The following is a 16,168-nucleotide window of genomic DNA, read 5'->3' as shown; positions in this document are numbered from 1 at the left end:
AAAACTCCAGACACATAAATGGAGCACTAATTAAACACAGGTCACGATCTGGGAACTTTCCCAATCGCTCACTTCCTGCTGGAGAAGAAACTTTACGTGACCTGATGTCACAGGCTTCATTATCAGTCTCCGTTGAGATACTTTGAGAGATGTAATAGAAAAGTTTAGCTGAGATAAAGCAGTTTCCCCATCAGATTCTTTACAGTCTGTCTCTGTTATATGATCTTCAGCTGATGGAGCTCTTCTGTAACCTTCTGGGTTCATCGAGATCAGATCTGCTCAGATCTGCTGCCGTCTTGCTGAACGGGAAAACTTCTCTGGTAAAGCGCGTCACGAAGCACGGCATCTGCTTTTTACCACCAAGCTCTTTCCCTCTGGCCTGGAAGTTGTAGGCCACCTGGTAGTTCAGTCGAGTCAGAAGTGTTGTGATCTCCAGATCTGAACTGCCTTCCTTTTCCAGCAAATCACAGAGAGTCTGAATCAACACCGAGCCCAGAGGATGATTGAACGCAGCGTAACCTTCAAAAACAAAAGCGACACATGAACGTGAGTGAAGAAGTGAAGCGTTTGTGACTGAACAATGCAAACAATGTTTTGGCGCTAATAAAACGTACCTGGTGTTGTGGCGTACATAACTGCAGTGTCAATAGGAACGGAAAAAAGCTCAGACATGCCGTCCTCTTCCTCTGAGGATGAAGAGTCTGCCTCCACACCTTCATCCAACCCACGACCTCGACAAGCCTGCAGCAGAAAGTCACGACAATTAACATTCAATTAAAATCACAAGCTTTAAAAAATAATATCCAACTCAAAATCTACATATTTTTTGGAGCCATGAGCAGAGGAAAGATTTCAACAGCTGTAGAGAAAACCCCAAAAAATTGCTCTATATTTTCGTATTTCCCATTTATTTCCAATGGCGCTCATTTTTGAGCATGAATAGTAGTTTAGCCTTTCCGAATCTTGTCCACATATAGCAAGTTTTGTCAAATTTGACGCAGACAAAATTTGATATATATATTGTGGCCCAGGTTGTTCCCCAAGTGACACAAGTGACACACACCCACCCGGCCATCTACGAGATTTAAAAGAAAAATTGATTTATCACACCAGGCCACCTTCTTCCATTGCTCCGTTCTCCAGTTCTGATGCTCACGTGACCACGTTTTGGCGCTTTCGGCGGTGGACAGGGGTCAGCATGGGCGCCCTGACTGATCTGCGGCTATGCAGCCCCATGCACTGTGTATTCTGACAACTTTCTGTCAGAACCAGCATTAACTTCTTGAGCAATTTGAGCTATAGTAGCTCGTCTGTTTGATCGGACCACACGGGCCAGCCTTCGCTCCCCACGTGCATCAATGAGCTTTGGCCGGCCATGACCCTGTCGCCGTTTCACCACTGTTTCCTTCCTTGGAGCACTTTTGATAGATTCTGACCACTGCAGACTGGGAACACCCCACAAGAGCTGCAGTTTTGGAGATGCTCTGACCCAGTCGTCTAGCCATCACAATTTGGCCCTTGTCAAACTCGCTCAAATTATTACGCTTGCCCATTTTTCCTGCTTCTAACACACCAACTTTGACGACGAAATGTTCACTTGCTGCCTTATATATCCCTCCCACTAACAGTTGCCGTGATGATGAAGAGATCAGTGATATTCACTTCACCGGTCATTACGTTATGCCCAATCGGTGTGTATATATATATATATATATATAAAATATATAATATATTTGTCTCATGTGTCATTTGTAGGGCTCTATAATTCCAATTAAAGTTAAAAATAAAAACTCAAACAACGAAAATTATAGGGCGAAAGGAATTCAAAACTGGAATGTAATTTTCAAGAGCCATCGATGCGTGTTGAAACACAGGCTCTTAAGCAAGAACTTGATACTTCACAAGAGTTTGTCTGTGAGTATGTTTTTCATGAATTGTACCTGGATCAGGAAGAGTTTGCTCTTGTTCTCCATTGACGGGCCTCCAAAGTAGCTGTAGATCTCGGACAGTTTCACGGCACGTCCGTCAGCACCAAACACAACACCCTCCTCACCGTGAGTGGATATGACGCCCACAAAACAGTCTTTGACCGTCTTCTCGCTCTCTGAGGATGGAGGACAGAGAATTAGTTAAAAAGCCAGTGATGTATAACTAGATAAAATAAACAGATTCTGCGTGTTATTTTTTAAACTTATTTGTTCCTATTGAAAAGTATAAATTACCTTCAGGCAAAACTCATAGGCTGTCATTGTTTACGAGGCACAATGATTACACAATGTCTTCCATTCATATTCCATATCATAAATATTCAGATTCCAGTCTACGTGACTTTTAGTCATCAACTAGTAGGTTTATTGCTCATATGAGTCATTCATTCATTCATTCATTTATGATTGATAGCAACATCAAATAATTTCTTTGCATATTACAATCAAATGTTTTTCAACAAAAATGAACAAGTTAAAACCGAGTTTATGCCAATCTGTGCTTGCTGATAATTGAGGGCAGTAGCCTATTATTAACAAACATGGACTTTGGCACCAATAAATGACTTTATGTAATGTGTTTTAGAGGGGTTCTTAAGAAACGCAAACTTATAGCAGATATGAAACATGAATTCTGCTTCGAAGGCAAAAATACTTTTAAAAATGATTAGACTAACAATATAATCACCTGCTTTAAATGCTTCATAGATATCTTTTGCCTCAATGTCTATTCTGATGTCCACAGAAAAGCCGAGTTTGGTGAGGATTTTGTGGAGCCTTTGAGAGTCTTTCTTCACGCCGCTCCTCCTGCTCAGAACTACACCTGGATAGAAGTTCCCCACAGACACTATCAACGCCCTGTTCTTCATTCTCTTATTTTCTGTGAAAGGATATCTCCAAAAAGACATCTTTATCCCTCTTCTGTCAAACACTGAGGTATAATACAGTCAAAAACTGTATGAGAATAAGGAGAGTCTGTCTCAACATCATATAACATGTGAGTCCAGCCTTATTGAGGCTCATTTGTCTGTCATGCCATATATGGAGTGTTTCCTACCGGCTTTAACTGTGTCATCAGTCTGAGCTATGTAACACTGGCAGTTCCCAGACAAATCAGAAGCTTTAGCTCATAAAAAGGTGATTTACTACCTTTTGTAGGTGCTTGTATTAATCTTCCATTTTACCAGCAATGGTTTGTTGGTAACTAATGATGAAAGGAAGGTGCATTGCAACAAAATTAATAGGAGAAAAAGGGGAGCACACCTTTATTTGCGCTGTGGAAGGGTGGAAATGTACACAGTAGACAGGGAGCATGATTTACAACGCAACATTGTCAACTTGATGTACTTTCCACTGAGTGTCAGCAATTTTTTTATTTAGTCTAGTCCAGTGTCAAATACTTTTTAGTTTTTATCATATTTAGTCAACCTTGTTCTGTTTTTGTTTAGTCAAGTTTTAGTCGACTAAAAGTATGGGCATTTTATTCAGTGATTTTAGACATTTTCTTCATGCTGCATAATGGTTAAATTGACAATACGCTAACGATTATTTTGCTCAAAATTATAATCGATTGTTGTCATTTGAGAAATTTATATATACGTTTATTTTACCTCATCTAGTTTACTGATATTTTATAAGCTATTTGTCATAAATTAACAAATTCTCTACATTATGAAAACAAGACATTTCTCTCAAAAATTACAGCGGTGAAATTTCTCATAGTAATTCCAATAATTCCATTCATGTTTTTCTGTTTAAACAAAAGCAAAAAAGGCACTATGTATTGTCACACAGAGCTGCGTAAGTGCATTTATTCATATAGTCGAGATCCATGTTTGGATTTATTACAATACATTACTGAAAAGGTTTGATTGCAGATTTAGTCACATAAACAGCGCAATTTGCTTGGGAAGGAACGCACACTGGCTGAATGACACTTTAGTTTGAAGGGATAGTTCGCTCAAAAATGAAACTTGAAAAAAATGAAAAGAGCGCCCTTGAGTTCTTCTGACTAAACCGGTATGTTTCTTGGTTTTGTTGAAGATATTTTGAAGAATGTTGGTCAAATAGTTTCTGTTTTCCATTGACTTCCATATTATGAAAAAGAAAATACCATGGAAGTCATTGGGAACCCGCAACGGTTTGAAACATTCTTCAAAATATATTTTGTTTTCAACAGAGCAAAAAAAGTTTAGCCAGAACAGCTTGAGGGTGAGTAAATCATGACATAATTTTCATTTTGGGTCAACTATCCCTTTAATATGAACTAACAATTAGCAATACTTCTACAGCATTTATTAATCTTAGTTAATCTCAACATTTACAATTCAAGTAAAAAAATTATAAAATAAAAACACTAAAAACGAAAATTATAGGGGGAAAGGAATTCAAAACTGGAGTTTAATTTCCAAGAGCCATCGATGCGTGTTGAAACACAGGCTCTTAAGCAAGAACTTGAAACTTCACAAGAGTTTGTCTGCGTGTATGTTTTTCATGAATTGTACCTGGATCAGGAAGAGTTTGCTCTTTTCCTTCATTGATGGGCCTCCAAAGTAGCTGTAGATCTCGGACAGTTTCATGGGACGTCCGTCAGCACCAAACACAACACCCTCCTCACCGTGAGTGGATTTGACTTCCATGGTATTTTTTTTTTCTTTCATAATATGGAAGTCAATGGGAACCCGCAACGGTTTTAGCAACATTCTTCAATTATATATTTTGTTTTCAACAGAACAAATAAATTCATACAAGTTTAGCAAGAACAACTTGAGGGTGAGTAAATCATGACAGAATTTTAATTTTGAGTCAACTATCCCTTTAATATGAACTAACAATTAGCAATACTTCTACAGCTTTTATTAATCTTAGTTAATCTCAACATTTACTATTTTAAGATCAAAATATTTATTTTTTAACATTAGTTAATACACTGAACTAACATGAATATAAACTTTTCATTAACTAACATTAACTAATCAAATATATTGTTCATTGTTAGTTCATGTTAGTTTGCATTAACTAATGTTAACAAATTAAACCTGATTGTAGTTTCCAAGACATTTCAACAACAAATAATAAAGCTCAAATTATAATTTAAAAATCAAACAGATGTCTAATTGTAATTTGTAATAAAAATATAAATAAAAAGGAAATGCGTCAACTTAACACTCTAAAAAACAGTTTACTTTTCAGTCCCATTATTTAATTGCATTCTTACAAAAAAGACTTGTCTTCCTTAAATGAAAACAAAATTTAAAGGGCTCTTTGGAATCTTCCAACTGTTCCATGAGATTTTGGAGGGCCATTTCCTTGTTCTCTTCCATTCTGAGGAAAAGAAGCTCTTCCACGGGGCCCCTGAACACATCTGTTGGATGTATCCATTTCACAGTAAATTTCATGTGTCTGATTAATGTGCCTAAATATTCCACGGGGTGTGCCTAAAAATGTTGGGGGATTTTAGCGATAATCAGACAATTTAGCATTATTCAAAAATGTGTTTGTAAATGTCTTATATTTTACTAGCTCCGTTTTACAATGTCAATAGGATATTGGTATATTATTAATTGAAACATATTGTTGGAAAGGGTATTTATTATTTAAAACTGAAGCATTCAAGTAGAAACAACACAAATCACTGCTCTGCTGTATGGTGAACTGTGCAGAATACAAGCAAATATGACATTATAATTAAAGAATCTAAATGCAAACTTCTGTCAAAAACAGCACTAGAAAACCTTGGTAAACAAATTACTGCCTTCTGTAAAATGTTCGATAGTCAAAAAAACAGCCCATAGTATTCTCAATTAAATTACTAACTTCAAGTTCTGTCCAATATTGCACAAAAAGTAAACCGATGTAACAGCTGTAAAATTAGAAACCCTTCAGATTTGTCAAATATTGCACTCAGGAAAAAAATATGTATATGTAAACAAATTATTCTACTGGAAACAAAGTTTAAGGACTAAAAGGTAAAATAGCCTTTATAATATAAAAGTCACTAGAACAGAGGAAACTTTTTTTTAGTTTTTTTTTTGTTGCCCTTAACTGGGTTTCTGTGGATCTACATGCGTTTCAAGTTGTGTGATAAAAACACCAGCCTGTCCACAGCATCTGGCTTGAGAGCTGCATGGTGACATGTTAAAATATTTCCTCCTGTGCAAGCCCTCTTAGAAGGGCTGCTTGAGGCAGGGATGCATAGGTACTTTTTTGCTGGTTTCCCAAGTCTGGGGAAATTTATTTCTTGTGTTTTCCACCAGTCAAGTGGGTTTACGTCACTGTCCACCTCTGGTATCATTAAGTAGCTCTGGGTCTCCTTTTCTATAGCAATGTGCAGAGACTCGCCTCTGAATTCCTGTGGAATTCCTGCCAAAATACTTTTTTTTGTCTTTTTTGCTGGCTCAGTGGCGTCACCTGCTTCAGGTTCTGCTGTTGTCCGGCTGTCTTCCTCTGTCACCATAGCTATGAGTTCTGCAGTCACTGCTGTTCCAATGGTTTTGATCCTGCCATCGTTATTATAGCGGTTTTTGAACCGGGGATCAAGTGTGGATGCTAAACTTAACAACTCTTCCACACAGTCTTCAGAGTACTTGGTGTTCAGGTACTCCAAAATGGTTTGTTTGATTTTTTTGGTTAGCTAGAACTTCAGTGTTGAACAAGAACAACACAGGTTTTAAGTAAGAAACTGTTGCAAGTTGCTCACCTGACAGAGCGTCTGTAAATTCTAGCAGAGGACCAAGTGCTTTGCTTACCGCCTCCAGCACCTCAACATCTTGCCATGTTGGCACAAGTGGCCTGTGCTTTTTGTCTGCAGGTAAAACATGACGAATGGCCTTTTCTTGCTCAAGAAACCTCTCAATCATGCGCTGTCTTGAGCCCCATCTTGTTGTTTGTGTTTAGGAAGCTTCAGCTTTTTTCTTTTTCCTGCTGCTGGAAAAAGCAGCGACCATTTCTTGCAAACTCCAATGGCTCTGTCTATTCTAGGGTCCCGCATGCTCCTCTCTGGAAAACATTTAAAATAAAACATAAGAAAGACTTAAAACATTTTGAGTCCATTGAACATTCAAAGTGTGAAGGTATGAATGACATTTTATATAATTTTATATTACTATTTTATATTAGCCTGGATGCCAGCCGAACTTAGCCCCGCCCACAACATTTTAGTTCGGGAAGTTCGGTCTGGACTTGATCCGTTGTGGAGCAACTATGCCCGAACAGAAGCTGTTCGGACCAATCCAATTGTCAGGGCGGGCTTTAGACGACGATGGACAGATGATAAACAGTAACGTAATCATCCACGTCACCAAAAAGCGCTTGGGTTGAATTTGTTCTAATCCTAAACGGAGAACTTGTTCGTATGCATTCACCTTATTTCTCTCAGAAATGATGATCGTGTTGGTAAGTACTCTGTGTATCCTTAAATTCTTTTTTACAACACCGGCAAACATTGTTTACACTTACTTCTTCCAGCGTGCGTGCACAGGGTTGCCAAGTTTTCACAACAAAACCTGCCCAATTGCTACTCAAAACTAGCCCAAAACAAGCCCAATAGCTTTCCACAGGGAAAAAATGCCGTTTGGGGGGTAAAATATGTGGGGGGTTTTTGGCAGGATTGCCTGGGTCTAATTATCACATAACTGGGGTCGCTTCAACCCGCGGACATGGAAAAACATCCCGCGGTAAAACTGGGGTCTTGGCAACACTGTGTGCAGTTGAGTTCTGTCGCTCCGTTGCTCTGATTGGTTGTAGGTCTATCCAATTGAGGTCTTTCCTGGTTCTGTTGAAACACGCCCCATAATCACAGCCCAAGGGAGCAGTATCAGACTCATATTCTGACTAGAATTGAGTATGACGACATCAGGCTAATTTTATATTATAATTATTATATTTTAATTTATAATTTGTTTTATTATATTCCTGTCGTTTTATTTGGCTATATTACAGTTCTAAAACAGCTTTGCTTATTATTCTTATTTGTATTTTTTACGTAAATTTAATTTCATAGAAGCACCAAAATTGCCTACCAATGGCAATATGAAGCCTGTGGCCAAAAACAAGGAAGCCGCTGCCAGTTGTTAATCCGTTGTGCACTGACAACATTAGCCCCGCTGTCTGTTGTCATGCAAGCCATGCGATCTTCGGGCAATGACCATGATGCCAGCGCATCTTTTAGACCTTGAGCAATTATGTCGCCTGTGTGGTCGTCTGGAAAGTAAGATGTCTGCTTGTCCACAAATCGGTTGTTGTGGCAAAATGTAAAACCTTGTAAAACCCTTAGAGTTTGGCGACCTGATTCATACAATTTAGGCAGCGCTGTTTCACTGAAGTATTTTTGTCCAGGCTGTGTGTATCTTGGGTACACGTCTTTAAAAGCTGTTTAAAACCATCCGCTTGAATTGGCACCATGTCTCTGGCAATGTAATTGGTGACCGCATTTGTTATATCTTGCCATCTGTCGCTTTTTCTGTCGTAAGGACAGTGGCGGCTGGTCAATAGAGGGCGCTGGGGCGCCACCCCCATCAAAATTCCAGAAATATACATGTACACAAAAATTATATAAAAATGAAATAAAAATAAAATAGTTTACTCATACGACGTGCCGGCTGTTAGTAAGAGCCTCAGCATTTAATAAAAACTGGCTTTGATCGGTTAACTATTTTATATGTTTCATGCGGTTTAATGGGTGAGGGACGCCGGACAAATTTCCCCTTGGGGACAATAAAGTTAACTAACTAACTAACTAAGCAAAAACTCACTTAATTTTGATTTCCCCCCCCCCAGAAATTTGCACTTATCTAGTAAATTAATCTTGATTTAAGAATTTTAAATATTTGGACTGGAAACAAGAAAAAATACCAAATAAGAAGAGCATTTTTTGCAGTGTAGTCAAATCTTCTGATCATTTAAAATATAATAGGCCTTTGTTGATTACATTCCAAATAAAATAAACTACAAAAAATATATATGTCCTTTGCTCTGTTGCTCTCTGTCACATAGTCCTACCTGGTGGTGGTCAAATAAATACGAAGCAGTATCAAGATGCATGTTGACTAAATTCAAGCATTAAAGAGAAAACAGTGTCTTGACTTTTATCTTTTTACAAATTCATTTCCTACATATAATTGAATGAGGAAAGGAAAAACAAAAGAAAACAGCAACAACAGACTAGCATGTTGACTACTTGAACATACATTTTGCTCTCTCTTTTCTTTCTGGCCAGCAAATTTCTCAATGACTCTCTGATTAAAGTCAGTCATCTCAGTAGTGTCATGACGTTTGCATTGTTCAGTTAGATATTTGAGTTCTCTTACCCCCGTTGTTGTCCACAAAACTTAAGTACCGACACTTAGAAATAAAAGACAGGGAAAGCAATAAAGGGCATTGCTAACAACACATCCAGCCAGCCACCTACGTTTCTAGTGTGAAGCTCCGAGTGCAGCTGCGTCCTCTGTCACTGGCCTGCTGCTGGATTTGTAAATCGCGTTGGTCCGGTTCGGGATCCTTTATCATTTGTTTTCTTCCAACGAACGCCTTGTGAAAGAATTTGGTGAACTGCGGCCATCTCTACGAAACTGATCATCCTAACAAGGTTTTGGCGGAGTCGGAGTGACTGTGTCGCCCACGCACTTTCGCTTTAGTGGCCAAGAACGGATGGTTGAATGACAGGTGACAAGAACCAATCAGATTGGATAAAATAACACGCATCCAATTCTGATTCGCCAGGGACGCAACGACCTGCGTCCGGAGGAGGATATTTAAGAACCAAATAGAGACCAGATTCAGGTCACATGCTGCCCGTATAATTTTGAACTCAGATTGACATCCATTTGTCCGGCGTCCCTCACACATGAAACCGCATGAAACATATTGAAGAACATATAAAATAGTTAACCCATCAAAGCCAGTTTTTATTAAATGCTGAGGCTCTTACTAACTGCCAGCACATCGTATGAGTAAACTATTTTATTTTTATTTCACTTTTATATCATTTTTGTATACATGTATATTTCTGGAATTTTGATGGGGGCGGCGCCCCAGCCGCCCAGCCGCCTATTGACCAGCCGCCACTGACATTAACATAATATTCCCTCTCAACTGTGAGAGACGGAATCTAAAACAAAAATCAAGAAAATCACATTGTATGATTTTTAAAAAATTAATTTGCATTTTATTGCATGACATAAGTATTTGATCACATACCAACCAGTAAGAATTCCGGCTCTCACAGGACTGTTAGTTTTTCTTTAAGAAGCCCTCCTGTTCTCCACTCATTACCTGTATTAACTGCACCTGTTTGAAGTCGTTACCTGTATAAAAGACAACTGTCCACACACTCAATCAAACAGACTCCAATCTCTCCACAATGGCCAAGACCAGAGAGCTGTGTAAGGACATCAGGGATAAAATAGTAGACCTGCACAAGGCTGGGATGGGCTACAGGACAATAGGCAAGCAGCTTGGTGAGAAGGCAATAACTGTTGGCGCAAATATTAGAAAATGGAAGAAGTTCAAGATGACGGTTAATCTCCCTTGGTATGGGGCACCATCCAAGATCTCACCTCGTGGGGCATCAATGTTCAATGAGGAAGGTGAGGGATCAGCCCAGAACTACACGACAGGACCTGGTCAATGACCTGAAGAGAGCTGGGACCACAGTCTCAAAGAAAACCATTAGTAACACTACGACGTCATGGATTAAAATCCGGCAGCGCACGCAAGGTCCCTCTGCTCAAGCAAGCGCATGTCCGGGCCCGTCTGAAGTTTGCCAATGACCATCTGGATGATCCAGAGGAGGAATGGGAGAAGGTCATGTGGTCTGATGAGACAAAAATTTAGCTTTTTGGTCTAAACTCCACTCGCTGTGTTTGGAGGAAGAAGAAGGATGGGTATAACCCCAAGAACACCATCCCAACCGTGAAGCATGGAGGTGGAAACATCATTCTTTGGGGATGCTTTTCTGCAAAGGAGACAGGACAACTGCACTGTATTGAAGGGAGGATGGATGGGGTCATGTATCGCGAGATCTTGGCCAACAACCTCCGTCCCTCAGTAAGAGCATTGAAGATGGGTCGTGGCTGGGTCTTCCAGCATGACAACGACCCGAAACACACAGCCAGGGCAACTAAGGAGTGGCTCTGTAAGAAGCATCTCAAGGTCCTGGAGTGGCCTAGCGAGTCTCCAGACCTGAACCCAATAGAAAATCTTTGGAGGGAGCTGAAAGTCCGTATTGCCCAGCGACAGCCCCGAAACCTGTAGGATCTGGAGAAGGTCTGTATGGAGGAGTGGGCCAAAATCCCTGCTGCAGTGTGTGCAAACCTGGTCAAGAACTACAGGAAACGTATGATCTCTGTAATTGCAAACAAAGGTTTCTGTACCAAATATTAAGTTCTGCTTTTCTGATGCAAATACTTATGTCATGCAATAAAATGCAAACTAATTACTTAAAAATCATACAATGTGATTTTCTGGATTTTTGGATCTTCTACATGCTTTGTAAGTGGGCAAACCTGCAAAATTGGCAGTGTTTCAAATACTTGTTCTCCCCACTGTGTATGTGTGTGTGTGTATATATATATATATATATATATATATATATATATATATATATATATATATATATATATATATATATATATATATATATATATATATATATATATATATGATGCTATACTTCTGGGTTGGCCTACAATTTTTTTTTTTTTCTAAATAACTATAATAAAAATAATTATTTATAGACCTAATTTATAGCAATTTCTAACTATCAGCAATAAGTGATAATGTTATGACACAATAAACCTTGTTTTTTATGTCTGCTGAACTCTGCCTTTCCTTTGTGGCTGTAAAACTGCTTTCTTGAGGATTGCTTGTTATCAATGATGTCTGTTTCTCTTGATAAAGTACCTTGGTACAGTGTGTTCCGATCCTTCAAGTCAAGAAGTACTACAACACATGACAATGCACATCTCTCAGTCTCAGATGCTCAGGTGATAAATGGCAGTGTCATCTGGAAGTTCCAGGTAGTGAATCAACAGACACTTTGTTACTCGCATTCCAGATGTTCATTTAATGTTTAACACGTCAAAGAAATAATAGTAATCACTCTATACTTTTAAATGGAACCTGGCATTAGTGTTTGTGACCAACAGGCCATGTTGAAATCCTGCTTGTCTGGATTAGCTATCAACTCGCCTCACGCGAGCACTTGAAAGTACAGTGTGCAATAGACGGCGCACACCTTGAAGTAGCCTGCAGTAAATACTGCAGCAACAAACCATGACTATGACATATAACTGGGCGTAGCATTTGTTTTAAAGACATTGTGTTTCTCAGAATCAGTATTTCATTAAAATACTGTCGCACCAGAGATCATACTTTTTAGATTTAGTGAGTCATTGAACTTCAAAATATGTTCTCCAAGGTAGGTTTTATTTGCATATCACATATCATAGACACGTTCAAGATTTATACATATAATACCACAAAATAAATAACAGAATATTCATATGATTTTACTTTAGAAAGACAAATTCCCTAAAACTTCAAATGAACACTGTAAAATAGATCACATTCTGCACGTTTCCCAACAGCTCACTTCCTGCTGCCGCTACTTAATGTGACGTTATGTTATCTCATCAAATGAGATAATATAGATATCTAACAAGAAGCCGTTTCTCCGCATATTTCTTTACACAGTCTGTCTCTGTTATATGATCTTCAGCCAATGGAGCTCTTCCGTAACCTTCTGGGTTCATCGATGAGTCGTGTGGCAGCAAAGGTCAAGCTCAGATCTGCTGCCGTCTTGCTGAACGGGAAAACTTCTCTGGTAAAGCGGGTCACGAAGCACGGCATCTGCTTTTTACCGCCAAGTTTTTCCCCTCTGGACTGGAAGTTGTAGGCCACCTGGTAGTTCAGTCGAGTCAGAAGTTTAGTGATCTCCAGATCTGAACTGCCTTCCTTTTCCAGCAAATCACAGAGAGTCTGAATCAACACTGAGCCCAGAGGATGATTGAACGCAGCGTAACCTTCAAAACAAAAGCGACACATGAACGTGAGTGAAGAAGTGAAGCGTTTGTGACTGAACTATGCAAAAATGTTTTGGCGCTAATAAACCGTACCTGGTGTTGTGGCGTACATAACTGCAGTGTCAATAGGAATGGAAAAAAGCTCAGACATGCCGTCCTCTTCCTCTGAGGATGAAGAGTCTGTCTCCACCTCCACACCTCCATCCAACCCATGACCTCGACAAGCCTGCAGCAGAAAGTCACGATAATTAACATTCAATTAAAATCACAATCAACTCAAAATCAATATTTCATGTCTACATGTTTTTATTTGGAGTAGCCGTGCCATAAGCAGAGGAAAGATTTCAACAGCTGTATGAGAAAACCCCCAAAAATTGCTCTATATTGTTGTATTTCCCATTAATTTCCTATGGTGTTCATTTTTGAAAAGTGCCTTTTTAAGACCATTTAACCTTTTTGAATCATGTCCATGTTTTTGTGTGTGTTCACATAGCAAGTGCCACAAAAGACACCAAGTTTAGTACAATTCAGATTAAGTAAAAAAGTTAAACCACTCAAAACGCAAATTCTTTTCAGTATAAAATGCCAGGACACACGGTTAAAGGATTTATAAAATGGAATCTAATGGGTCATCAATACTTAGAACACAGACCATGAAAGGTCACAAGAGTTTGTCTGTGAGTGCGTATTTCATGAATTGTACCTGGATCAGGAAGAGTTTGCTCTTGTCCTCCATTGACGGGCCACCAAAGTAGCTGTAGATCTCTGCCAGTTTCACGGCACGTCCGTCAGCACCAAACACAACACCCTCCTCACCGTGAGTGGATATGACGCCCACAAAACAGTCTTTGACCGTCTTCTCGCTCTCTGAGGATGGAGGACAGAGTTAGTATCTGGAAGTTTTATTTTTAAGCTCATCTGCCTACTGTGATTATCTGCAGTCAAATATGACTGATTCATAATTGCACGCAAACCCATTTATAGAATTTACAACAACGAAATGGTGTGTAAAAAGAAGTCGTCATATAAAATGCATCTGTTTGCTGATTGTTTACTGTTAAACATGGACTTAAATTTAAAAAAAAAAATGTTTTTAGAGGGGCTCTCATCACATGACACTATAAGAACATTACCATTATGAAACATAAATTCTGCTTTGATGTATTTTAATTAGTGAAGTAAACATCAATACATTATGATGGCTCACATTACCTGCTTTAAATGCTTCATAGATCTCTTCTGCCTCAATGTCTATTCTGATGTCCACAGAGAAGCCGAGTTTGGTGAGGATTTTGTGAAGCCTTCGAGAGTCTTTCTTCACGCCGCTCCTCCTGCTCAGAACTACACCTGGATAGAAGTTCTCCACAGACACTATCAACGCCCTGTTCTTCACAGTATTGTCCTTTACGTATGTGATAGGATATTTACAAGAAGACATGATTCTGTCTTCTGTCAAGCGCTCTGTCACTGCAGTCAAGTTGTGTCAGAATAAGCTGCTCAGTTCTCTTAGTTAATCAGTCTGTATTTATAGTGTGAGCCCTGCCCCTTTTTCAGAAGTCACTTGCTATTTATGGGGAATGTTGTTCCTAGGCAATACCTTTGTGTCATCACTGTAATTACACAGCGTCATCAGGTTCTGATCTTGATGTCTGCAAACCTTAAAGGGAATAGGTGCTTATTTGTAGGTATTTAGATTTGTGAGGAAGCAGAAAGCAGCATTACAACTGAAGTCAGGGATAGAAAACAAGAGGAGATCCAATTTATATTTCTAGATAGTTTATTATTATTGAAAGTAATCTCTGTAGTAATTTTTTACAAGAAAATACTATTTTCAGTCTTCAAAATTGCATGTTTAAAGGAGTAGTTCACCTTAAAATGACAATTACCCCATGATTTACTCACCTTCAAGCCATCCTAGGTGTATATGACTTTCATCTTTCTGATGAACACAGTTATATTAATAAATATCCTGACGCTTCCAAGCTTTATAATAGCAGTGATGGGGTCTATTGAGTTTGAAGCCCAAAAAAGTGCATTCATCCATCATAAATGTACCCCACATGGCTCCAGTGGTTAATAAAGGCCCTCTGAACCGAATTGATGGGTTTGTTTAAGAAAAATATCCATATTTATAACTTTAATAACCTAAAATATGTAGCTTCCACCTGAGCGCCTTCCGTATTCAACGTACACAGAAAGTGAAACGTCTCTCGCAGTTTAAACCGCTACGTTACGTCGCGCAAGTTACGCTTTTTTCAAAAGTTGAAGACGGAAGGCGGTCTGGTGGAAGCTAGATATTTTACTTTATTAAGTTTTAAATATGGATATTTTTCTTACAAAACCCCACCGATATTTCAGGATATTTATTAATATAACGTCATATACACCTGGCTTGAGGGTGAGAATATTATGGGGTAATTTACATTTTAAAGTGAACTACTCCTTTAATGCTTGCTATTTTTATTAGCAAATTTGATTTCTGAGTGAGCGTTGTTTCAAAGTGAATCTATACACTAAATTGAATTCAGTGTAACGTGGAAACAAACAAGCTATTGAGTTCATTTACTGACAGAAGCAAATTGTCACAATTGGAACCTGCATTAAATAGCCAATTGTGGTTTTTTCAACTAATTTAGATACTGTTTAGATACTAATTTAGATGCCATTTGGGACAGGGCCAATGTTGGCAAAAAAAGGTTAATCAACACCTTTTTTTGCCAACATTGGCCCTGTCCCAAATGGCACACTTCATGTGCACTTTCGGTCTTATGGACTTAGAATGGCCGCTGCGTGCGCGTGTCCGTTAAGTCCACGAGACCGCAGGGTGTCCCGTTTGGCCCTGTCCCAAATGGCACCCTAAACCCTCACGGTCTTCCTCTGAGTCTGCACTTTTACGACGTAATGGCGCTTTGACTGCCGCCGGGAAGAAGTCCGCTGCGTAACCCGCACCAGTGCAGGCTCGGCAGAAGTGTGCATCGAAGGCGCATATCGACCTCAAAGGGGGCGCTCGTGAGCACCTTCTGAGGCCTAAATTGACAACTGGGACACCCTGCGGTCTCGTGGACTTAACGGACATGCACACGCAGCGGCCTTTGTAAGTCCACAAGACCGAAAGCGCACATGAAGTGTGCCATTTGGGACAGGGCCTTTGTCATTTTAGGT

The 16,168-nt window shown here is 39.2% G+C and overlaps 1 protein-coding gene across 1 annotated transcript; it reads right to left on the bottom strand.

Annotated features, from left to right (window-relative positions):
- Positions 1-226: 226 nt before the first annotated feature.
- Positions 227-14,505, bottom strand: LOC307118423 (uncharacterized protein; the record flags this gene model as incomplete). Its single annotated transcript, XM_079804031.1, has 10 exons — positions 14,219-14,505; positions 13,710-13,873; positions 13,100-13,232; positions 12,704-13,006; positions 6,734-6,789; positions 6,396-6,618; positions 2,674-2,916; positions 1,941-2,104; positions 615-741; positions 227-519 (listed from the first exon to the last, which is right to left on the bottom strand). The coding sequence occupies exons 1-10, from the start codon at positions 14,442-14,444 to the stop codon at positions 227-229; spliced, it is 1,932 nt and encodes a 643-aa protein (XP_079660157.1). The 5' UTR covers positions 14,445-14,505.
- Positions 14,506-16,168: the final 1,663 nt, after the last annotated feature.

This window comes from Gobio gobio (genome assembly GCF_949357685.1).
Source record: "Gobio gobio genome assembly, chromosome: 22".
In the NCBI taxonomy this organism is placed as follows: Eukaryota; Metazoa; Chordata; class Actinopteri; order Cypriniformes; family Gobionidae; genus Gobio; species Gobio gobio.
Note: the sequence above shows the minus strand (reverse complement) of the source record. Positions and strands in the feature narration are given on the sequence as shown.